The sequence below is a fragment of the Leuresthes tenuis genome, unplaced genomic scaffold (genome assembly GCF_036924035.1).
Source record: "Leuresthes tenuis unplaced genomic scaffold, fLeuTen1.0.hap1 SCAF_14, whole genome shotgun sequence".
Taxonomy (NCBI): Eukaryota; Metazoa; Chordata; class Actinopteri; order Atheriniformes; family Atherinopsidae; genus Leuresthes; species Leuresthes tenuis.
This window is the reverse complement of record NW_027325368.1, coordinates 3775997-3802127: the sequence shown is the minus strand read 5'-3', so window position 1 is coordinate 3802127 and position 26131 is coordinate 3775997. Positions and strand designations below refer to the sequence as shown.

The 26131-nt window shown below is 41.4% G+C and overlaps 1 protein-coding gene across 1 annotated transcript in view; it reads left to right on the top strand.

Moving 5' to 3' along the window:
* kcnq3 (potassium voltage-gated channel, KQT-like subfamily, member 3) overlaps window positions 1–8442 on the top strand; it is a 115302-nt gene extending 106860 nt beyond the window's left edge. The window contains exons 11-16 of the mRNA XM_072364053.1: window positions 2729–2928; window positions 3009–3114; window positions 5998–6129; window positions 6210–6305; window positions 6425–6512; window positions 7105–8442. Of these exons, the coding sequence (XP_072220154.1) occupies window positions 2729–2928; window positions 3009–3114; window positions 5998–6129; window positions 6210–6305; window positions 6425–6512; window positions 7105–7785 (1303 nt within the window). The 3' untranslated portion in view covers window positions 7786–8442. The remainder of the gene's footprint in view (window positions 1–2728; window positions 2929–3008; window positions 3115–5997; window positions 6130–6209; window positions 6306–6424; window positions 6513–7104) is intronic.
* The last annotated feature ends 17689 nt before the right edge of the window (window positions 8443–26131 follow it).

Below are 26131 nucleotides of genomic sequence, written 5' to 3'. Positions count from 1 at the left end.
CCTTAAAAGTTTAAGGCGGTGGACTTAAAACAGCTAAAATGTGGTCCTCAAAGGTTGTTTGTGTCAATGCAGTGAATAGATTCTTGGAGCCTATAAGCAGGCCACTAAAATCAGTACCTGGCAGCCAACAAGAGCAGCATAGATCACTGAGAGGAGCAGCGGTTAACGGGTGTGGATGGTAATGGCATGTTAGGAAAAACATGGCCGCTGTGTTGGGTTTAGCATCAGAGGAAGCAGGGTCGGCACTGGGATAGAGGCAGTTAGGAGCCAGGGGCGTCTCCTTTCCACCAACTGGAATTAGTCTGAGGCTACACCTGTTTTTGTGGTACTTTGTGGCCCAGATCATCAGCCCATCAACCATCAATCTCCCAGATGTGATGTTCTGAACACATGCAGTGTAATATTTCAGGGCTCCTGCTAGAAAACAAGATGAATATACTGCAGTTTGCGGTCTTTAGTGCCAGGATCCAGCAGCTTCAGCAGCAGTGAGCTGCAGTGATGGTTTCCTGTGGGACGTTATCAGTCTCTCTCATGGTTCTGGAGGAATCTCGGCCACTCTTCTCTCCAGCGCTGCTTCAGCTCATTGAGGTTTGCAGCATTGGTTTCTGCACAGCTCTCTTAAGGTCCCACCACAGCATCTCAGTCAGGCTGAGGTCTGGACTCTGACTGGACCATTGCAACACCTTGATTCTTTTCTTTTTCACACATTCTGCTGTAGATCTGCTGCTGTGTTTGGGATCTTTGTCCTGTTGATGAGCCAGTTTCAGCCCAGCTTTAGCTGTGGGACAGATGGCCTCACATCTGACTCTAGAATACTTTGGTATCCAGAGGAGTTCATGGTGGACTCAATGACTGCAAGGTGCCCAGGTCCAGACTGCAGAACCAGCCCAGATCATCAGCCCTCCACCACCGTGCTTGACAGCTGGTATGAGGTGTTTGTGCTGATATGCTGTGTTTGGTTTCCTCCAAACGTGCTGCTGTGCATTAGGACCAAACATCTCCACTTTGCTCTGGTCTGTCCAAAGGACATTGTTCCAGAAGTCTTGAGCTTTGTTCAGATGCAGCTTTGCAAACCTAAGCAGTGCTGCCATGTTCTTTTTAGAGAGAAGAGGCTTTCTCCTGCAGCCCTTTCTAACAAATAAACCTGCAACACAAGTCACCACTTTAGGTCGACTAAATCAGCATCACAAGCTCATTACATCGGAGCGTTGTGCTTCGACGCCTCCTGGCCTCTGCTGAGCCACCATATTTAACACACTGGATTGAATTACTGCGGCTAAAAGCTACCGTTCAGCTGCAACAGGAGCCCTGATACACATGCTGATAGTGTTGAGAGGATGGGAGTTCAAGTCACTTAGGCTGCTGGAGATGGTGTGTGTTTTAGAGGCTGAACTGAAGGGTTTAATTTCCACAGCTGTGTGAAAATAAGCAACAGATATCGTTAGTACAATTCTTATCTTGACACTTTTTTCTGTTTTAGTTTGGGGAGAAAATAATGACAGAAGGAAACAAAGGAAGGCCCAAAGATGCAGACGGACACTGAGGGATGTGGTGAAATAAAGACTGAGAGGCAGAGAGAGTTTTAAGTGCCCTTTAGGATCAATGGCTGGGAAATTAGCACCCTGACATTATCTTGTTCCTCTGAGCAAAGAGGTGGATGGCGGCCAGGAACTACAACAGCTCTGTGATGTCCAATAACAGGCCGATAAGCCACTTTGTATGGGCCTCACTGTGTTATTAGAGCCTTTATCTGAGTTTTCCATTTGTAATGTGAGGTCTATTCAGTACAACACAGGGAGGAAATTATTACCCATCTGAGAGTCAATTTCATGTGTTTACATGTAACTGGGAAAGGACACTTCATTAGATCCTCTCTTTTGTCCAGAAATGTGGGAATGTTTGCGGTTCATTGCAATCTACTGTATCTTTATGACCTGTAGAGTACGTTTGAGCTTAATTTCGATGGAAATATTGCATTTATGGAGACAAAGTAAACTGTTAAGTGTGTCTTTTGGGGCGCTGTGGGAGATGAGCGGCATTATTTTTTCCTGTAGTGTTGATCTCCTTTACAGAGATCCGCGGGATAATCGCATCTCATTTTCTGCTCTTTATTCGGCCGAGGAACAGTCAGAAAGAGATTCTCTCTTCCTTTAAAGCTTCCTATTCTGCAGCCTCTCAGCGCGGTAATCTGCCATCCCTATTCTGCCCCAAGGCCACATAGAGGCTCATATTGTGTGTCTGCTGTGGGAGCAAAGTCGCTGAGAGCGCTCCACGTTTCAGAGGCCTTGTTCAGGCTGATGCCATCTCCGATTACCCCACCTTCCAAGGCACACAGGAGTCTTATTTTACCCAGGGAGCTCTTGTCTTTGTGCTGCCAAACATTGTCAGCCATTGGACAATAAAGGAGACCGATTTCCTTCAGCTCTTTGAGGCTTCCTTTTTCCTGGTCAGCAGCTCTGATATGTTGAGACAGCAGACCCTGAAGACCTTCTCTGAAACAGAAAATCCAAGAACAGCTGGAAAAGAGCACAAAAATACCTCTAAGAAATAGCTGTTGGTCAGAAATAACCCTGGAGAGATCTTTAGATGGGCGAGGATTTTGTTCTGAGCAGAATTGCTGAATTTCTAACTTCTGGGTTCCTCAGGGAGCCAAAATTAGATGTGAAGCCATAGAAAATAACTCCAACCTCGAAAACTCTATGGGTTTTCTCTTCTGTTTACACTTCAGCCAGAAATTGAGTTTACTGGAGCGTGTTCGCCTGCCCAATGCGAGATCTTCCTTGGTGATGAGCAAGAAGCTTACAGGTCACGCGGACTCCATCGAGGAGAGTCCCTCCAAGGAGCCCAAACCTGCCGGCTTCAGTAACCGGGAACGCTTCCGTACAGCCTTCCGCATGAAGGCCTACACACTCCGCCAGAGCTCTGAAGGTAGGAAACCCGAAAGTTAAGCATCTCTGCTGGTCAATATTCAACTATAACATTGGTGATCTCCTGTGTTTTCTTGCCAGATGCTGGAGCCCTGGCAGACCCAGCCTTAGAGGAGCGGGGCTTCCCCCCAGATATCCTCATGGAGGAGATGATCCCAACGCTGAAACTAGTCATCAGGGCAGTAAGGTCAGGAATGGTTGATCGGCGGTCCTTTTAAGCCACAATTAAACTCGACTGCAATGCCAGAAGATAGTAATGTAATATCATGTGATTGGCAGATAGTTGAGGTTCTTTGTCCTATAATACATAAAACTCAGAAGAGCCATCAAGAAAACATCTAAACATCATGACACACCAAACTGATGGGAGTCAATCGTGTCTGTTGGGACCATCTGGGGGATATCTGTCGCATTTTGTTTTGGGAGGTTTTCTGGAATCTTTTAAAATACTTAAATCACTGGTTAGCTGCAGCGTTGTGAATGAAGATGGCACACACTCAAGATAACTATGAATTATTTCAAAATGTTTTTTTTGTCAACCAGTTCTGGTCTCTGGTCTCTGGTCTAGTCATCGGCTGCAGGTGGACATGTGAAAACCTCTACGAGATTTAAACACTAATTTGAATCTGAATGAGATTAAATTTACTAGGATTTACCAGATTGTTTTCTTACTTAGGTGTAAATGTTATGTTTTTATGTTTTTAGCAGACGCTTTTATCCAAAGCGACTTACAGGTAGGCAGGTAGGATAAGGGGGTCTTGCCTAAGGACCCCTACTGGAGGTAATACCTTTCATGCAGGGGATCTGAACCCAGGAAAGATGGAAATCACACCACTACACTATCCAGTCCCTAAATAACTAAACGACTTCGATAATGCCAAAACAATCCGAGTTTTCAATGCCACATTTCAGTTCTTTGGTTTTCAGGACTCCACTGATTGGTTCCTGGAGGCATATGTTCGATACAACCTTACTTAGAGGAAGTACAAAGGTAAATGTGTCAGGGACAGCAATGCACACCAGACCTCACACATCTTGTCAATGTGCTGGTAAATCTATAGGCCACACAGCTGACATAATGCAGGAATTCAATCTAGCATGAGGGCCTGCGAGATGAGTGATTAACCCTGTGAAAGTACTTCTTCCTTCCCCTCCATTATACTGAGGTTGAATGGGTGTCTGAATGGGATGCTCAGACCTTGAGGGTTTTGGTTTCAGGACCCAAGACTTTCTGCCAAACACTGGAGCTCTTGCAGCTGCCGCTGACTCTGACTCTGGGAAGGATCTACTGAAAGTTGGACTAATGTGAGATAAAAGAAGGAGCACAGTGGCTGGCATCTATTCAAAAATAGGTTAATTCTGAGATTTTCCAGTCTTAGCAGCAGGGGGGTGGCTTGGTAAAAACCTAAAACAATAGCAGCATTTACTTTTTTAATCAGGTTACATGTGGGATAGAGTTATCCTCGAGCTAGAGCATACTTACCCTGGAGCTAGCAAGCATTTGTGTGGTTACTTGTCTTGGAGTATTGCCTAAAACATGCCCATTTCACCCAGCCTGCATATTTTATATGAATTTTGAATATACAGTAAGTTCACAGAGACACCCATAGAGGATTCCTTGAGAATAGATAGCTGTGGTTGACATGAACCAGTTCCCACAGATTTAAACATACACTTTGAGTGGAATAATTTTACTGTTTAGGTAGTGAAATTCATTGTTTAATAAAAAAGAAAACTTACCATCTGAAAGTACGTAAGTCAAGCTAGCAAAGCAATGGTGTCTCAGACAGTCTCTTCACTGACTGCGAGGTCCATTAGGTTTTACCTTTGGGATTTATTCGCCAGTCTGGGAATTGGTAAGTTTGGTGGCCATGAACTGGCTCTTCAATTTTCTGTCGTGTGGTGGATATCCACCATATCCACTCAAGTCCCTGATGTTAGCTACAAAGAGCTTAATGGAACGGCTCCATCTACTTGAATGCTCTTGCAAAGGCTTCTGTCCCAACTGGGTCCCTCCGTTGGTCCCAGGATTGTCGTCTAGCAGCTCCTACACCACGCCTAAGACAATCCAAACTCTGTTCATGTGTCGTCCCACGATGGTGGAATGACCTACCGAGCGCTACCAGAACAGGGGCGTCCCTGTCTATCTTCAAGAAGCTCCTGAAAACCCAGCTCTTCAGAGAGCATCTCCTATCCCAGCACTTACCCTGTACTTCCCTCCCCCCTCTATCTCTGCACTTTATCTTTCTGCACTTCCTTCTATGCCTGCACCCTATCTCTACTCTGTCCCCTCTGACAGAGTCGGACTCCTGGGTTCCTTCTATGTAGCTTATTGTTAGCTTTTTGTATAGCTGTTATATCTTCATTTGTAAGTCGCTTTGGATAAAAGCGTCTGATAAATACAGAAACATGAACATAAACCATTATCATTTCCAAACAATGTTCGTCTTCATCTCCAGACGCCGCTGATCTTTGGACAGACAACCAGTTTGTCCTGTTCATAGCTGTCGGATTTTACAAACTGTGTTGAAAGAAGCTGAAAGAAGTGAGTTTGTGGGCGGCTGCACTTCCTCGTCTTTAAGCAGTCGGTCTTTCCATCTCAACCAACAGTTAACCCCCCCTTTGGTGCTGCTTTATACCAGATTAGACCAGTCTGGCCCTTAGTACTTAGTACTTAATGGGCCAAAAGCCCATAGGAAGTCTCTGTCAAACCCTGTTTATGAAGTAAGAGTGGAGAAGTGGAGATTGGATTGGCTCTGGTATGCATCCATTCCCATTTTTGGCCCAATAGTCAAGGCATGAATGGTGCTGCCCATTTGGGTTCTCGCATGGAAAATTTCTGGAAAATTTCAAGGTTGCCGTGCAATGGTGGAAGCAACTTTAGTCCAGTTGCCACAGCAAACCAGCAATTATTAATAGTTGAAAGATTAAATAAGTTATAGTAAGTATAGTAGGTCAAAGCTGAACAAGGAAGTCACTTTACTGCTAATAAACAGATTAAATTGTGTCCAAGTTGGAGAAAATGTCACTTTAGTGGTAAAGTCTTCAACTCATACGCTTTGTCTTCTAGGATCATGCAATTCCTCTTGAACAAGAAGCGGTTTAAGGAAACTCTGAGGCCTTACGATGTCAAAGATGTGATCGAGCAGTACTCTGCTGGACACTTGGACATGCTCTGCAGAATTAAATACCTCCAGACAAGGTAGGCAGCAACAGAACAGAGAGGCTGAACCAAACAAATGTCTACTGTCCACATTGTAAACCAGTTTCTCCTCTTTTAAGGATCGACATGATTCTAGCCCCTGGACCTCCCCTCACTCCCAAAAACAAGAAGACTCAGAAAACGCCCTTTACCTACCCACCCAATCAGTCACCAAGGTAGAAAACAACCAATATGCACAGATTTGAATAAATATTAAACAATATTCTCGAATTTCTGCCGTTTAGCTTTTGTTGTTTGTGGAGTCTTCATCTCTTCAGTGTCCCCTTTGTTCCAGGCAAGAATCCTACCTAGCCAAAGCCACGTCCATGCCAGATGCCGATGACCAAAGCATGATGGGTAGATTTGTCAGGGTGGAGAGACAGGTGAGGATTAGAACCAATGCAACCAATTTTACCAAACGTAGTCTGGGTCGACTCTCTCCCCATCCCATCAATTAGAACTGAGGAAGACTTTTAACGAGAGGCGAAAGGTCTTCAGGAACCAAAAAGCTATCCAATTTGACTGGTATTGGATGGTATTACCTGTCATGGCTACCAAGGTACTTGTTTATTAGTCTGGTTCCTCGCAGCATACCTTTGTTTCCAAGGGACTTAGAGTCAGAAGAAGGGAATGCCTCACGGTATTCTGTTTGAATAGGATTCAAGTTATATCCACACAAATAAAATGTGATCTTTTAGATTAATACGGTTCTTGATGGGGGAACTTTTTTGGGTGAAATTAATCATTATATTTCCATTTATTCAATTTATGAACACTTTAATCTAAATATACTACAAGTGAGAGGCTTTTTTTCATTGTTATTCAGACAGCAAGCCTCTAGATACTTCTACACTTTGTCCGATTGACATTTTTTATATTCAAGAATATTTAATCTTCTTTAGATATTCAACCTTGTTTTTTTCCGTTATAAAAATCTCATATTTAGATATACATATAAATGTGTCTCTGTCTCAGGTGGAGGACATGGAGAAGAAGTTGGACTTCCTGGTTGACATGCACATTCAGCACACTGAGCACCTGCAGGTGGACTCTGCCGGGGCCGCCCACATGACCCTGGAGGCCTGCGATCCTACAGCGAATGGTGAGATCGGGCAGGTTTTCCTCAACTACTCCGAGGCGTTCCCGCACATGTCGTACCAGGTGCCGATCAGCAAGGTGAATCCGCATCACAGGAGAGGACAGGGAGGCAGAGAGGGGGCGGGGCTTGCCAAAGGAGAGGTCGTTCCTCCAGGTCGCCAACACCAACCTCCAGCAGCCATCCCCACGTACGCGGAGCGTCCCACAGTGTTGCCCATCAGCTCCCTGCAGGACTTGTCAGCAGGGCCAGGCAGGACCACAAGGGGGCGGGGGGGTGACTCGCCGCTCTCCATGCTGTCAGTGAACCACGAGGAGCTGGAGCGCTCGCCAAGCGGCTTCAGCATCTCTGGGGAGCGGGAGGGGGAGGAAGGGGTGGACCTATCAATGGGGGCTGGGATTGCCACCGGGGAGGCCAGCTGGACCAGACCCCGACCGAGCTACTTAGCAGAAGGGGAAACAGACACCGACACGGACCCCTTCACGCCAAGTGGGGGGCCACTGCCTCTATCCTCCACTGGGGAGGGGTTTGGTGATGCCGTGTGGAGCACACCTCCCTGAGTGGCATCTGTTGCCATGCGGAAAACCACAACTCTGAGTTCAGACCTTAAATCCAACCCACGTCCCTAAGCCCAAACCACGGCGTCGAAGCCACACCTTTGGGCCGAACCTTGGGGACGAAGGTGGGTCTTACCTGCTTTGATGCTGCAAGGCCTTAAGAAAGGTTTCAGAGGCCGCCGCAGATCTCATCAGAGCCATTGCGCCGAATCCGCCCCGAAAAAAAGGGAAACCAGACCGTTTGTAAAGTAGAACTCTGTACAGCGCACTCTTTAGCTGACATAAGAAAGAACATGAATATACATACTATATACACCCAAAGCTTTATTGCTGCAAAGCCAACCGCACTGCATGTAACGCATGCAATTATTAGTGTAGACACTGCAAAGTTCAGGAAATCAGGAAGCAGAAAAAGAGATCGAATGGATACATATACTTGCTATGCCATTTTGTAACACTTATTTTTTATATGAATACATTTTCATTGTTTTTGCATGGACTGCATGATAATGCACCACTGTAGGGGTGACGATTAGAGGGCGACACTGGAACCAAAAGTCTCGTGTCTCGTTGTTTTATGTGTTTTCGAGTGTGTGTGAATGTAAATGTGTTTCGGAGCTCGTGGATGACGGAGTAAAAGAAAGACCCGGGTAACAAAAACCCCGATTGGTTGCTGACGTTTGTGTTTCGCCATTTTCTGCTTTTCTGTCACGATTTTGTGCTCCGAGGATCATTTCTGCCCAGAAAAATCTGATTTTTCTGATCCGGTTGTTATGTTTTCACGTCACTTCTGTGTTTTTTATGCATTCAGACTTCTCACTTGATAAAAAAAAACAATGAAAATTGTTTTAAATTAGAAACACTAAATCTTTGCTGCTTTGTTGGCACATGAATTCAGGGATATAAACCACCTGCATGTCTAAGTTTTCAAAGGTTGCTGAGCTCTTACAGTTATAACAGTTATATTATAAAACAAAATGGTGGCTAACAGCAACTACACACCCACATGAAAGAAAGCATTTTAAATTAAGCACTTTTAGTCTCAGTGGTTCTAACATCTGCAGCGCCTGAGGTACGGAAGCACCAAGGGAATCGATAAAATGGTTTCTGAATTAACTGCACAGGTCGTGGTCTTTAAAAAAAAACAGGATTTTATTAGAGCAGAGCGACAGTCTGGAAATGCTTTAAGTGGACGCCAGCAGACACATAGTCTTGGTGGGCTGATTTTCAGTCAAAATGTGTGAATGAGAGCGGCTTTATTTTGGAATTCAGCACCAGAATTCACTTAAACTTTACTGTTTTTACAATAAGATGCAAAAAGGTGGAAATCTGGAGCAGGTACAGAGCACCTAGGAAGATTTAAGTGCAACCACATTAATCTGGGTGTTCTTAACCAGTTTTTGGAATCTTGATTTCATGTGATTGCAGTCACACCAACACGTTTAAATGCTTTTTTAAAATCCGGTTTAGGTGGAATAACTAAACAAAGCCTCCCAAATGCTGGACAACTTTGAGAAAAACTTGGAAAAAGAATTTTAAAAGACTAAACAACTGACACCCTCTCACATCGAAACACAACGTCACAATGAGTTTTAAGTCACAAAGACTTCAGATCTTACAGTAAAACCACAACTAGATGTTTCTTAGATTATTTCCCATCATGCACCTGATAGAAACGGATAAGCAGCTTTTAGCCACGAGCTGTATTTTTGACTGCAGATTAAACTTCGTAGAAACATTCGTGCTGTTGCCATAATGCAGACCGTTGTTCCTCCTTTTTTTACAGTCCAATTGAACCGTAAGTTTGTTCCCCCTCATCGCCATGGTTACTCTCAGTTACAGCTTCCCCTGCCTCCGGTTTGGAAGTGGCAACAGCGTTGAAAACGCATAAAACAAGACTAAATACTCTCAATAATATCAAAACATGTTTGATGTGAGTAGGGTCGTCTTAAAACAGCCTGGGATGAGTTTTATGATGAGTTTTATGACCACCTGACACCAAACGACAGGGATCTTGGGAGCGTGACACAACTATATATTATGTCGAGTACGGCCAGTTTAACACGTGGTGTTATTTCCAAGTGGACTGAATTTGGATTGGGACCTGTTGCAGATCTAGTGGAAGTCGATGGTTAACGTAGCTTCGGACGGGAGCAGATGGTCAAAAAATCAACTGAAATCAAGTAAATCCAGCTGCACGGGCTCCAGTTTTTGTTACCAAAAACACACATAACACACGTGGATTCCTCAAAAATACCACAACTGTTTGTTTTTTCTGCTTTGATTTTATTACAAGTCTTATATGTACGTTATTGTGCTCTATGGTGCCTCCACTTGAGCATAAAGTTTAAATTTAGACAATATAGTATGTTATTTTAAGGAAAATGACAACAGCAATACAGTAAATTCTTATTAGATTCTAATCTTGACTTTAACAGTTCATTATCATTGTTATTATTTCTAATAATAAAAGTTTTTAGTAGCCTGTTCAGTTGCTCAACGGTGAACGAATTACACTTGAAAATAAAGCAGAATTTAGCCACAATCCACGTCCTTAGAGCCAGTTTGCAACGTCCAGGCATCCCCCCTTCGGCTGCCCCCCACCTCACACTGCACCCAACCTCGAATTTCCTCCCACATGGAAGTGGCTTTTTCTTTGGGCTGAGCCCGACTGAGCCCCAGGAGCCAAGGCTCAGCCACCAGGTGCTTGTCGGCGTGGTGGTTTATCTGGTTAGGATGCCTCCTGGTCGCCTCCCTTTGGAGGTTTTCCTCCTGGGAGGAGGCTCCGAGGCAGACCCAGAACTCACTGGAGGGATTATATGTCCCATCTGGGCTGGGAACGCCTCAGGATCCCCCAGGAGGAGCTGGAGAGTGTGGCTGGGGAGAGGGATGTCTGGGTTTGTCTCCCGGACCTCGGATAAACGAATGAAAATGGATGGATGGATTAGCCACAATTCATTTCTTACCTCACAAGTTTGCAGTAAATGCTTCGATCTCAATGATCTCAAATGATTTGCAAACATTCAGTTTAAGACTGAACCTGCAACTCTTATTAAAGCCGTTTAAATGAATTTAATTGAAATGACCGTACTGTTCACCTGTTATAAACAAACACCTCATACTGAGCTGGAAAGCTGTTAAGTGATTGGCTGCAGAGATTTCTGGACGTTTAATTTTAATAAGAAGCTTTGCAGATGATCACATGTAGGCCTGAACTGCTTTTTACTACTTTAGATTTAGAACCACGCAGATACCGAATGTTATATCTGACAACACACTGTATCTACACACATTAATACTATTATCACACAGTAAGGGCATGTTCAAGTACCTTGAGCGTTGACATGACAGAGGAGCTTCCACACCATGCTTCAGCTGTGCTTTTATGACTATTGCAACGTGTTAAAAAAGGAGCCACATTGGCCAAATTAATGAGAAAAACACCAAGACTGGATAAACAGAAAGTAAAGTTCTGCTACTGGATGATATAAAGAGGGTATTACACAGCAATGTAACCCGATGAGCCAAAAACACAGAGGAGATGGTGATGTTAAAAGCTTCATTATGTCTTATAAAGCGTTTTAAACTACAGAGAAAAGAAGTGCTCTGACCAGTGTGGAAATCATTTGAATATGATCGATTCTGATTTTAATCGGCTCCTAGTTTTACTGAGTAAAAACGCTCAAAATGTAGGGTTTCGTGTTAGCATATCAATGTAGGGTTAGCATATCATTAGCTATTCAAGTTGATGCACAACTTAAGCAAACAGAAGAGGTCCAACATGACTATTTCCTTCTGTGTTATAGGTTTTAACTGTTAAAAATAGTCTAAATCGGTGAATTACAATAAAAAAATACCTCCAAAAACTAAACAAAAAACTTTATGTATTCACCACCTTTGCTATGAAGCTAAGAAGCTAAGATCCGGTGCCGCCAATCACCTTCAGAAGTCACAAAATGAGTTCAGCCGGGTGCACCTGTGTGCTGTTTAAGTGTCACTTGACCTCAGTGTATACACAGCTGTAATGAAAGGCAAATGTTCTGTTCGTAAAGACCACAGAGCTTTCCAAACCAGGACCAAGTCAGGGTTGGATTGGAAACAAACTGAAACCCGAAGCTCCATTAAATCCATAAAGAATATGGCCCCACAGCACGTTTTTATCTTGTTCCTGTTCCCTCTAATGAACCACGTCAAAAACCACGTCAACGTTCATCTTTTGTTACCGATATCTTCTAAAAAACAATTAGAAATAATCGGTGGAACCTGTCTAATGTTGTTGGGCGAGTTCTCCACAGAAAATCAAAGGTTTTAATTAACTTAAACATCCAGGACACTGTCTGCAGCTCACCTGGAAGCCTGGTGTGGCGCCTCCACAGTCTGTCAAGTTAGACTAAGCCTACTAAACTCTTATTATCTCGTATTTAACTTATTGTATCGCTATTGTTACAATTACTTATCTTCTACTCCTTGAAACAAGTCAATTATATACTATTAACAATCATCTAGAGACACAGCATAGATAGAAAGGTCCCAACGGAGGGATATATCCCTGTTGACGTTCATTCATTGTGCCTCTGCAGCAAGAAGCATCGACCAGAATGACTTTACCTTGTCGTTCTCTGTTTAGTGTTTCAGTGCCACAACATTTCACCACTCGCCTAACACACTACGCAGCATTTATGAATGTGAACTCTTTCCTCTTGTAGAGATCCATCGTTTCGGGGGAAAAAGAAAAAGGAAAATGTGTGTTCTTGCTTTTTTGTAAAGTGCAGTTTTGAAGCTTTGCGGTGCTTTCGGTTCGTTTCCAGGAATCAGACTCGCTATTTTTTTCAGCTTCACAGAAATGCAGCGTTTGTGATGTTTCACTCATTCTCTCTTTAATAGTTCTTATATCAATCTGAAGTTTAACTTCTGTATTTATTCACTTTTGTTGATGCTTTATGTATCTCTTTAAATGCTTTGAACACCAGCGTTTTGTTGCTTTGCACGTCAGCTTTCATTTACAGAGACACCCACAGCTTGGTTTTCTGTAAATTTACTTTTCTTCCATTTGAAATTTAAAGCTATGATTGTTTCCTTTTTGAAATTTACTGGAATTTAAGAATAACAATGGAAATAACTATTGAACAGCATTGGTGTATTTATGGCTAATTACTGTTAAATTTAACTTTGATTATTTTTAAATGATTAAAACAAACAAAAAAAAGTCTTCCAAGACACTGAAAACACTGCGAAAAGGTGATTTTAGCAAAATCAGTCAATGATTAAATGGAAGTAATTCCATATTAGCACCTATGACACACATAGACCTGAAGTTTTTCTCAGGAATTCTTAAGAATAACAAACAAAGGTCAAGTTTCAGTAAAGTTACAACAAGAAGTCTGTTTTAACAAGTCATTTGGTCCATAAAATATTCTTTCAATAAATCAGATCTGGAGGTAAAGTTATTCCACTTCTTTTTGATCCAAATGAACCTGCATGTTGGGGTATTTGGGGGTATTTTTGGAAACAATATGATGAAATATTATGACTCGATGACTCGTTAAGATGAGTCTGAAATGAGCTCACAAAAGCCATTCCCTCGATGTTTCAAAAGGAGTGCTGGCATTACTTTTTGATTTAAATAATGCTACTTTAATATCCTGTGCAGGTGGGTTTTTGTGAACTCGGTTATTTTGTGTTGTCGGTGAATATGGCTCAGCATGACGCTGTACTGTTTTATAGTGAAGGCTTTGTGTTATTTGTGGCCACGTCGCTCCATATTTACTCCAGTGATGTCTTTGTATTAAACCTCCCCGCTGCAAGCAGAAAGAAATCTGATCAAATAATACATTCCAGTGTTTCATAAATGCAAATGAGCTTTGCCACTTTGACTATTTTAAGAGAAACAAAAAAGGTTTTATGGCTTTTTCATCATTTTATCTGTTGGTCACTTCATCTGGAAAAACTGTTCGCAGCAGGTGAAATAATCTCAAGCCTTTAAATTCCTTTACCCAGTTATTTGTGGGTTTTTCCCAATAAGAGTTATACCATGGCTTTATAGCATGATTTACGACTGCCCGAGAAACTCAGTCATCAGGTCCTTATGCTAACCTGACATGCCAGACAGTTTACCACTCAGAAAAATTGAGGAAGTCCTCTTTTAAAGTTGTTAAGAAAAGGGCAAGACCTTTAAAATGTTTGTACTGGATGGAAAAACTGGATGAAACAAGTTTAGTTTAACAAATTGAGACAGTTTGCAAATGTGTTCCATCAAAGTCGATCGTCTTCAAACCCGCCTGTAGCTACCGAAATGGGACGGTTATCGATCTGAACTTTTGTTCTTTGCTATAAGTGAATGGTTTAGACTAAATGGATTAGCATGAAATACTGATCTCTCAAGAATCTTGCTGCCAAGCCCTTTTTGCAGCCAAAGAACCAAAACTGCAAGCTAAAAGATATAAAAGAAATAAAACTTTCAGATTATACAGTTATTTAATATTGTTAATATAATACATAACAATAAGTAATAACAAAATAACATAAATAGAAATGGTCCATTCATGTTTTCTAACTTTGTAAATTTGGGAATTGTTGTTTTGAAGGTTTTAAATTTAATTTAAAGCTCACAGATTGCTGCTTGTTTACTGTAATGGACCATTGGATGAATAAAATGAATAAAAAAGGTTATAGACTAACTAGAATTAAAAATCTAGTGCTGTTTGTCCTTGCTTAGACATATTTATGATGTACTTCCTGTAAAATGTTAGCTAGCTAGGTCACTTCCACTGAAAATGGATCATCACTATTATTACTACTGGCTAATATTTTGGGAAAGTCATATAAAATGTCCACATAAGCCTTTAATTGTACTAGATCCACTTTATCATGAAGGTCCATGGGAAATTAAACTGATAAACCTGCAAAAACCTGCTACGTGAGCTAGCTTGCGCTGGCAGAATAATTTTTCCTTACACTCAAACTGTGAGACTTTTGGTTTTTCTTTGTTGATCTGAAACATCTTCAGCTCTTAAAGTGACGTTTCATGTTGTCAAACTTCTTTTTGAGACTGAGGTTGACAATGATGTTACGATTGTCGTGCTAGCTGCAGCTAACGTGCTAAAAGCTAACACTTTGCCTAAAGTTTTGTAATTGGGGATGTTACCTAAAATATACATCCGCAGCCCAGACAAATTTCTTGAATTGTGTTAACTGTAAGTTTGGGTAAATCCTGAAGTTACAGAGTAAACATTCACATAGACATTGGGTAGAAATTAAGTGTTTGAATTTGGCTATTAGTTCATGTAGCCAGGGGCAGGATAGCTCATAAACATTTTCCTCTAGTTATGAGGAAATTAATACTCTATTGATACCATTAAAACCAAAATAAATGTTTTTTGCCTTTTTTCTTTAACGTATTGTATATAAAAACACTAAAACATTTAAAACTGTGAATTCATGGGAACTTATTCTGCTAAAACCACATATTTAATGAGCTGACCAAGAGATAAAACTATGGAAAAGCAAGAATACTACCTAATCTTCAGTACATTGACCCTAAAGGCCTCTCCGAATGACTCATGTTAGGGTGAGCATGTAAATGCAATCCATTATTCTCTCTTGTGAATCAATGCTTTGGTTCCCAGGACTCATGAAGGGGTTTTAATGAGCTCATGAGGTCACTGGAGGATTTACGCACTTTCTGTCCTGCTGTTTCTGTCTGTACCGGCAGCTTTGTCTTCATTTTCTGTCTTATTGTGCATCTGTTTTGTGAGATATGCATTTTCCATCAAAAGCTCACTGACCATAGTGAAGAGTGACTCAAATTGCATCAATGTGAAATCTTCATGCTATATTTTTTAACACCAACTTTAACCAATGGTTTTAATTGGTCTTTTACGGGCAATTTGAGTAACTAATGTGCACTGCCTCAAAAGGAGAGTACTGTAGTCTCTGTTTTCTATTTGGTCCTTTAAAAATCACCTTCTCAGGCTTCAAATAGCAGAAAATTTAACCTGATTTATTGTTAAAATCCAATTATCTTGTCAATTTGAAAATCAGCATTTTGTTGTTTTACTTTCAATAATCTGCTCTCTACACATTTTGGCAGTGTACTGAAACTGGCTGCCATTTTGTGATATTATTTGGTTTTAACAGTAAAGATTGTTTTGTTTAAGACTTTTTAAGATTTTTTTTGCTTCTTTGTTTTGTTTTGCAGCAATTTTATGACACAAGTTGTGAAACCTTTTGATCTTATACCAACCTGAGACTGTATATATGAAATGGACCTAGGCTACCGTTTCAAAACCTCAACTTCAATAACTGGCCATCGCCATCTTTGCTTATTCGGCACAAGAAGTGACCATATTTGGGGAAAAAGGCAGAGTTGGTGTGAGCCACTTGAAACCTTTGAGTCCTAATATCTATTTGTTTTATTTCTATTATTGTTTCTATTATTCTCAAATGACACTGGAGCCTATTTAGAGCTGTTTCAATCTTAGAAACATCTATGAATCGGTTTATTTTCCACATCACTGATAGCCACCGCAGAGTCACGACATTATGTCACTTCTAGCATCTCTTCCGTTATGTCATACGAACCTCCCTCTGGTGTATTCTGAATTTCTATGGAGGACCACACGGAAAGAGACCTTTTATCTTACAGTATTTGTCAAATTTTCCCAAAAACTTATGTGTAAATATCGCCAGTCTAGTTTATAAATGCTGTTTTTAAATGCTTTTTCCAACCTCTGACTGACGTGTATGAAAACACAATTTGATTAAAGTGGAATCTATAAAAGGCAGATGGTCACACTAAAACAATGTTTTTAAGTTACAAATGTTTATGAATTAAGTTGAAAACGGCGACTGTGGTAACACCAACTGGTAGCATTAAAACATTAAGTTGACAAGCGAACAAGACAAGAACAATGAGCTTAAGTGCTTACGCTGCTGCTTTTAACGTCCATATTGAAGCTTTTTTATAACTCCATTGAATTTAGCAGACTAAACACTAAGCTGTTCTTTTTAAACGTGATGGTCACAACATTTTCATCGGTCCAGTTGGTAATAATCATACCATAATCCCGCTACCATTCCCTGACGTAGGCAATCCTTTGCTTTGGACAAGCAAAGAGTTGGTGCTGGTTTACCTCTAGTTATTTTGGTGCTGGAACAGGTGCTTTGATGGTCGAAACAGAGAGAACTGGTTCTTAGTCCAGTGCTGGAATCAGCTCTGTCTGGCTGGGACCTTCAGTTCGATCATCCGATTCCACTGGTTGGGGTTTGGTGTTAGTGGGCATGGCTTCTAATTCTACCTTCCCACAGGTTGTAGCAAGAGGCTATTCTGCTTATGGTGACTTGTGGAGACATTTTTGACCTCATTGTCTTTCATGACAGACAATTTATTCATAATCTATGGTGGTCAGAGATGTTTTAGAGCCAGCATCTAGTGGTCATGAACGGTACTGCACCCTATGGCATTAACCTGACGTGTCCATCTCTTATATACAGTCTGTGGTACCAACCCATATCTTTTGGTATTTGTTTGATAGTATACAACATGATCTGGTTTTAACACCAACACAAAGATCTAAAATCTACTGTTTACAACATCACAAACTGTGCTACATTTTACTTATTTAATTTAGTTTCGGCCAGTTTTTTTGGGACAGACATTCGGTGCCAATACTTGTGAAGCTCTGCAACGGTAATAAATAGAAAGTATACAGCACCAGTCAAAAGTTTGGACACATCCACTCCTTGAAAATATGTGCAAGTGTGTAAATTTGTAAGTGTGACCTAACTTGTGACTGGCACCGCAGTAAATGTCTAATAAACAGAGATGAAGCATTGGTCCAACGTTGTTGCTGTTGTAGCAGCTTTTCACTCTTCAGAAACAGCCACCAGCTGCTTTAGAAAACCTCCAGGAATATCAAGGCTGAATGCATTTTACATATCACTAAATATATGATCGACACCACTTTGAAAAGTCTTTCTCCCATCTCTCAAAGCCATAACCCGAAGCATGACCTGAAACTTTGTCTCTCGTCTGCACTTAAATGTGTGTCATCTCGTCTCTCGGTATGTGAACTTGTCTGTTTGTGCAACGATTCTGAATGAAAAGGAGCACTTTATGGCATCCATGTAGTGAAGAGGGCAATAGTGCTTGCTGTAAATTTTCTGTTGTATTCACTTTAACTGCATACGAAGCAATGCACTGATCGGCACATCCTACATAACCTGTAATTTAAGGACATTTTGATTGCTACAGATTATTTGTGCCTTGGCCTTTTACAGTAAAGTTGGTTTTATTTAAGTCGTGCTTTTCTTGCTGTGGCTGTGAAAACACAGCACAAAGCTGTCAGATGTATCTGCGTGGACGGCTGCATTTATCAGACAGAAAACAGCAGAAATGTAGTCAGCTTGTAGCTGTTGGCTACGTGATCTGCTTCCATCAGATGATCGAACACGGTCAGGAAACTGAAAACCAGCCAAGGAAGAGAAGCTACAGTCTGCACTCTGAAATATTCAGCTGTTTTCCTGATGAAGACAAAACTTGGATCAATAATAACAGCAACTTTAATATTTCAGTGTGCACAAATCATCCTTGAATCCAAGGAGGAGTCAAAGCATAAATGTTTTTAATCTTTTTTTTTTTACCAGCACATTAACAAAATAGCGCAAAATGTTCTTTTTTTAATTAAACATAAACTAGACATTGCCAAAAAAGGTTTGCATGTGCAATAGCTCACTACTAAAACTTAATTAAATATTTTAAAAAGAACATTGATGTGAGACTGTTATGAAAAAGGAGAGAAAAGCTGGTAGAAGTAGCCAAAATAAACGTCTCAATTAGCACCAGACGCCCCACGTTCACTCATAAATGACTAATTTAGCTAATCTTTTAACGTGATGTTCTCATTTAAATTAGATTTGTGAAATCTTGGCCTTTTGATAAGACAACACATTCTCACGGACAAGACTTTTTCTTGTAGATAAAAAGGAAAAGAAGTGTTCTGGCATTTCAAGCAGCTCTCACGAAAGGCAGGTTTCCCAGTTTTAGAGACCATCCTCCTCCCAGAAATGACCTACCGAATCTTTTGTTTACGACCCTTAATTATGTTCAACGTAAAAAGAATGTATTTTCAGCTCTAATCATGATGTTTTTTTAATCGTAACCAAGTAGTTTTGATTTCTAACGATAAGAAAGTCGTGCTTTTACCTAAACCCAACCAACCAAATCACGTTTTAAGGACCTTTTGTCATGTTATGGACTGACTGTAACCCAGAGGTGAAAAAGCAGCTGTAATCTCTGTCCCCTGGTCCCCTTCTTCCTTAAGAAGGCTTGTTAAACCAAATTTCCCTCTAGTACACTCTTGTAGATCATATTTAAGGGTATTTAACAAACGAAAAAGTCCAAAATTGGTTGTTGGAGGGTGTCTTGGAGGTTCGTTAGTCTCCTCTTCTACCATTTTGGTGAAAACATCACATCTGTTTTCAGATTATTTTAACTTTAAAACCACTTGATTAGGTTTAGGCGTTAAAAACGTAATGGTTTGGGTTACAAAAGCCTCTTGGGATGATGTTTACATGATGTTTCCAGCCTAAAGGGTGATGAATCCAAACCAATTGGGCACAAAACTCTCACTGAAATACATTACTTTTGGCATTACAGGCAGTCTGGGAGGGAGGTTAATGAGCATGCTCAGTGGGCCTAAATTTGCTAAATCATATGAGGAATCCTGGTTTGCACCACTCAGCAGCTTCCATTCAAACCATCCTCTCGCCTTCTCTTGTGATCTGATACCAGATACCTTTCTGACATTAATTATAATATAGAAAAGGCACTTTTCATTGTTGAAAATGATACCATTTCTTATTGCTGCACAGTCCGACTGCCCCAAACTTATCTTAAAAGAGGCATCTTCCACAGTGCGGCCTCTAATAAAGTCCCATTATTTCCGTCCCACTGTCCAAAGGCACCTTAGGTTTTTGTTGTTGAGTGTTGTTACTGTTAGTCATATAAATTATCACTGTTTCGGTCCAGTTAGCCTTTAGTTAGCTACTTAAAAATGTGCCAAATAATAAAAGTAAAAAACCGAGGCTGTTTTCACGAAGATACGAAGGATTCCAAATGTCCGAATGCAGCCGTTTCACCGTTGAAAATAAGCAAAAGGAAATAAAAGAATGATCTTGATATTTCAGACAGCTTTGTATGAGTTTGCAGGCAGCTTGTTTTTTGGGTCAGAAACAGTTTTGTTGTTCTTAAGTTTCATTCGAGGAAAGTTCGGACAACTTTACACTAGTGGCCTTCAGAGCTGTGCATCGTTTTCTCATTCCAGTTTAAAAAGGTAAAACTGCTGTTTCTATCCTGTATTAGACCACTTTGAATATTTTGTTTTGATGATATAATATGCAAATGTATTCTTACTTGATTTTTTTATTTTTTGTCTTTTCAATTGCACCAGTTACTAATAAAGTATTGAACTGAAAACGGTGTCTGTGGACGTCAGCGTTAATCATCTCGTGCTTCCAGGCACAGTAAATCTGTGTGAAGCCTGGCAGACGTTAGTTTGTTTGTCGTTTCTTTTCTTATTTGTGTCGTTGTTGTTTCTCACAACTTTCTTTATGGGTTCTTCCTTCTTTTTCTTGTTATTTTGCATCTCGTTTGAGTCATTTTCTCTTTTTCTTGTGTCTTTAAACTCCATTTCCATGAAGACTTTAAATCTGTAATTTGTTGACTTGTTTGAATCTTAATTTAACACTCGAGGGTATTTAGAAAGTCTGTTAGGCTACGTTTACACTGCAGTTATAATTGTTTTGTGTGATTATTATAATTAAATGCAACCGCCTTCAGACCCTGAAGTGACCTGCATGTGCAGAAGAAGACGTCACACGCTGCAGAAATAAATATGGAGTCGACACATGTCAGCAGGGGTGTATCAGTTCTGGAGTTGAATCCCAAACCACTTACTAACTCCATGAAGGGTGCCTGCCTGCTTTACATTTGAACTTCCTCCGTTTGTCTCACTTCAGTGACGTAAAAGTGAGAAGCGCGGTGGCCGTTCAGACTGAGGTCGCTTTGAAGAACATCAGATATGTGCTGATCAGCCTGTCAGAAACATCTGATACGGGTCACAAATGGTCGTGTTCTCATTGTGTTCCTCAGCTTCTTGGTTCTTCCTACAGTCCCTGGTTGCTGTTGTCTGGTTCTCCTCTTCATGATGCTCCAACATCTGCAGCAGGAGACAGATGTGGACTGCAGGCAGGCAGCCGAGCTCACACACTCTGAGTGTATGAAGCTGCTGGAAGTCCTGCAGAATGAGGTCTGGCATCGTCCTGCTGAAATAACCACGGACCTCCCGGGAAAAGACGGCACCTTGATGGCAGCATCTGTCTCTCCAGAACTCCAACATCCAGCTGTGCATCAGTGGTACCTTCACCCAGATGAAGCCCTCCATGCCCTGGACTCTGCTGCAGCCCCAGACCATCACAGACGCTGGCTTTAAACCTTTCTCTGAGAACAGCCTGGATGCTCTTTCTCAGCAGTTTTTCCCAGAAGCAGCTGAAACTCATCTGCCCACAGAACACGTGTCCACTGTCTTTCTGTCCATCTGAGATGAGCTGGAGTCCAGAGAACTGGGCCGTGGTTCAATTCAATTCAATTCAATTCAATTCAATTCAATTCAATTCAATTCAATTCAATTCAATTCAATTCAATTTTATTCAATTCAATTCAATTCAATTTTATTCATATAGCGCCAGATTACAACAATTGTCATTTCAAGGCACTTAAGTAATAAAGTCCAATTCAAGCCAATTGGAATTCAATTCATTGTAATCATAATCCAATTAATTCTTATGGAGCCAATTCAAAAATAATATCCGAGCTAAGGAAACCAACAGATTGGACCGAAACTTGTCTTCAGTCCAATCTCCCGTCCTGAGCCTGAGGGACTGTGGAAAGGAACGACTCCCTTTAACAGGAAGAAACCTCTGGCAGAACCAGAACCAGGAAGAAACCTCTGGCAGAACCAGAACCAGGAAGAAACCTCTGGCAGAACCAGAACCAGGAAGAAACATCTGGCAGAACCAGAACCAGGAAGAAACCTCTGGCAGAACCAGAACCAGGAAGAAACATCTGGCAGAACCAGAACCAGGAAGAAACCTCTGGCAGAACCAGAACCAGGAAGGAATCCATCCGCCTCGACCAGCTGGGGTTTGAGAAGACAGAAAAGAGGGAAAAGAGGGGGGAAAAACACCATAACGCCATTCAAAGGATACCTGCTGGAACAGGGAAACACAAGTTAATAACCACAATAATGTCACATGGACATAAAATCATTGGAGAAATTAAACAGGAGGAAAAAGTGAGGAAAGGTGTGACAGATGAGGTCCCCCAGCAGTCTAAGCCTATAGCAGCTTAACTATGGGATGTTTCAGGCTCACCTGAGCCATCCCTAACTATAAGCTTTATCAGAAAGGAAAGTTTCAGCCTGATCTTAAAGGTGGAAAGGGTGTCTGCTTCCTGGACATTTACTGGCAGCTGGTTCCACAGAGAGGGGCCTGATAACTGAAGGCTCTGCCTCCCATTCTGCTTTTAGGGGCCTGATAACTGAAGGCTCTGCCTCCCATTCTGCTTTTAGGGGCCTGATAACTGAAGGCTCTGCCTCCCATTCTGCTTTTAGGGGCCTGATAACTGAAGGCTCTGCCTCCCATTCTGCTTTTAGGGACCTGATAACTGAAGGCTCTGCCTCCCATTCTGCTTTTAGGGGCCTGATAACTGAAGGCTCTGCCTCCCATTCTGCTTTTAGGGGCCTGATAACTGAAGGCTCTGCCTCCCATTCTGCTTTTAGGGGCCTGATAACTGAAGGCTCTGCCTCCCATTCTGCTTTTAGGGGCCTGATAACTGAAGGCTCTGCCTCCCATTCTGCTTTTAGGGGCCTGATAACTGAAGGCTCTGCCTCCCATTCTGCTTTTAGGGGCCTGATAACTGAAGGCTCTGCCTCCCATTCTGCTTTTAGGGGCCTGATAACTGAAGGCTCTGCCTCCCATTCTGCTTTTAGGGGCCTGATAACTGAAGGCTCTGCCTCCCATTCTGCTTTTAGGGGCCTGATAACTGAAGGCTCTACCTCTCATTCTACTTTTAGAAACTCTGGGAACAACAAGTAAACCTGCAGTTTGGGAGCGAAGTGCTCTGTTAGGAAACACAGAGCTGATATATGGCTTCCTCCTGGTGTGATGCAGCTTCAGCTCACATTTCTGGATGCAGCCGTGGACTGTGTTGAGTGGAAATGCTTTTCCCAGCTCCTCCTGAGCCCATGTGGCTGTATGGATCATGGTGGCCTGACGGTTTCTCATGCAGTGCTGCCTGAGGGCTCCGAGCTCATCCAACAGGGCTTTCTGTCCTTGGCCTTTCCACACTGAGACTTCCCCTGAATCTGTTCCCAATATTCTGCTCTGTAGATGCTGAAAGACCAAAGTTCTTTACTGTCTTTACTCTCTTTTCAGCTGATTCATGGTTCTCCGATTGGGTTTAGCACAAAGTGGTGACCCATCCTTACTTGGAAAGACAAAGGTCCAGTCCCATTTATTCCTCTTGGCCCTACTTTTACACAGATGGAACGGCCCTTTTCTTTTGGCACCATTTCACCATTTCACTTCAAGATAGAAGAGTTGAACCAGGACCTGAACCTTTGTTCGATGCTTTTTATAATGAAATCGTAGATGTTTCCATTTTCTAGCTACAATGAGCAGTTCATCAGTGAAGTTTTCTGAAAATGGGGCTGTGTAATTTCTTTTTATGATTGCTTTTATGACTTTTAAGGGGTTTTTGTGCGTCTTTTCAGTGACCCTTTTTAGTTGTTTTTTGCTGCTTTATGTATCTTATGTGATCAATTTGTGTCCCTTCATTGTTGTTTTTGTGTTTTATTTTCGCTTCTCCTCTAAATTGTTCCCATCTCCGTCAATTTGTCTCTTCACATTTTTTTTAAAATCTTTTTTTGTTTATTTTTCGCAGCTGAAGGTGGCATCAAACCTCAGCTTCCCAGTTGAAACATAACGTATACATGCTGCTGATTTCTCATCATTAGGTTCATGCGTTGTTCTTCTTGTTGAAGTTAATTGTAAAAGTCTGCACATCTTTTTCCCTGCGGGCATCTGTTCCCAGGCCCTCGGCAGCCCTGTTAACTCCTCTGCCAAATTACCGCTGTGTGCCTGAATGTGTCTGAATGAGAAGGCCAACGCGACCCGAGTGCCCACCAATCCCACGTCATTAACCACTCACAATCACTCGTCTCATTCACTGATCTTCCCCGAGGCTCGTATGTCACTCCAGCGGCTTATTATGGGTAGTTAGCCACACTGTAAAAAGTGCCTGGAGACAGATTATTCCGTGTTGAATCATAATCCTAATTAATTTCACTTGTTGAGACCAAAAGCAAACAAACAAGTGAACAACTAACTCAGAGAGATGCCTCTTTTTGTCTTTCTGTGAAGATGCATCATCACGATCTCCTCCACCGTCGCCATGTTTAATGTCAGAAACTGAACTGGACACTGCCCTCTGGTGGATGTGTTACTTAACAACGACGCCAACGTAAAGCACGCATCGGAGCACGAGGGCAGACGTACTTATTTACCTATTTACATACGTAAAGGCAGCATAAATTAGCCTTAAGCCTCCACCCCAAAAACAGAAAGAAAGGGCTGAGACACGAGCCAATTTTAAGCAAAACCGGTGCCTTATATCTCAATAAAACCCCAGAAAATTGTGTGAAATTGTCCAAAAAAAGGACATAATGTGTCACCTTTAAAGAAATGACAGGAAGCTCATGTAAGACGTTCAGGCTGTGTTGAAGAGTAAAGGTGCTCAGACTAAATATTGACTTTAAAGCTTGTTAGAAATCTCTTTTTTTCTTTTTGCTGTAAGTTATATTTGTTTGTATATATTTTCTGGTTTAATTTAACTCAGGGGGAGTATTTTATGACCTTTTCACATCCAAATGTAAACCTAACACCATGAAACATATTTTTAAATCTGTTTCTGGGCCACATTTCAGCTAAAAGCCTTTTTATGATGTCTGTAGCAGCTGTTTTCACCTCTTCAGGGCAGTAAAACGCAGCAACTTTGGCCCAATCTTTGATATTTCTTGCAGCGGAGCCGGTGGACTTGGCTCGGATCAGTGTCCAGCCTGCAGCCACACACTGGGATTTGTGTTGGTTTTTTATTTTTTTCTCTAAGGATGTCATCGAGTTGCCAACCGCTTGTGTTCAGAGGGGGGAAACGGGCGCCGTTTAATCCTTATCTGACCGCCGGTGTGTGACACACCGGGGGAGGTTTGATGCTCAGCGGTCCTGCTCGGCTCAGACGTCCAGCTGCAGGTACGAAGTTTGTGAAGTTCTGGTTTTCCTTTGGAGAATACAGGCTGTAGAGATGTAATTATAATTAAAAGTTCCTAACTACGTACAGCTAAGTGTGAATCAGGGATAAAATGAGCCAGAAAAAGTAGAAACAATGAGTTTTACAGCCTGCAACGGACTGGAAAGTCATCTGTGGAGGATACTGATATCATGTTGCTGTTTAAAAGCTGCCTGGCAACAGTCTTATTCATCTTATTATCTCTTCTTTTTATCTATTCTTTTATTGGAACACATCAGAAAAAAATTATGTGAAGTTTAACCTTAAAAATAAGTAAATGTTCTGGAGTTATCTCTGTTTTTCAGGCAATTTCACCATGAAATTTTCAATAATTTATTTTACAGAAAGTGAATTAGAGGAGATGAAACGAAGGAAATGAGATTCTGCTCAGTTTCTGAGGAAAAAGCTGCAGACATGCAGATTTGTAGCAAAAAATTAACAGGAAAAAGCACAAATTAAAGGATGAACATGGACCAAACTAACTGTGTGAAGAGAGGGAATATCGACAGCTTTTATTAACGTACAAATCAAGTTTTAATTGAATAATGTGTCTTTAAAAGTGTTGTTTGTGCTGCCGTTGTGAGGCGGGAAATGTCTTTTATTTCCCTTTTTCAAGGCACAAAGTTGATCACATGAGGATCCTGAGAGTGGTTTTAATGCCTCTGAGAGCTGCTTCAGATATCTGCCTCCATCCTCCAAAATCTGAAGTTTTCCCATTTTCTAATTTGACATTTTTCCAAAAAACGTTGATGCAAAATTGGTGAATTTACGAAGAATTGAACCATGTTTTACTCCTTTTCTTTCCTTTCTGACATCCCGCTGTCTCTCAGTTGTATTTACATCCATAAATCCTCTTTAAATGGTTCTTTAAGGTGTTTTTTCTGCTTTGTTTAACAGATTTAACACTTTTCTTGCAGCTCGTGTGTTTTTGGGGGTTATTTCAGGGCC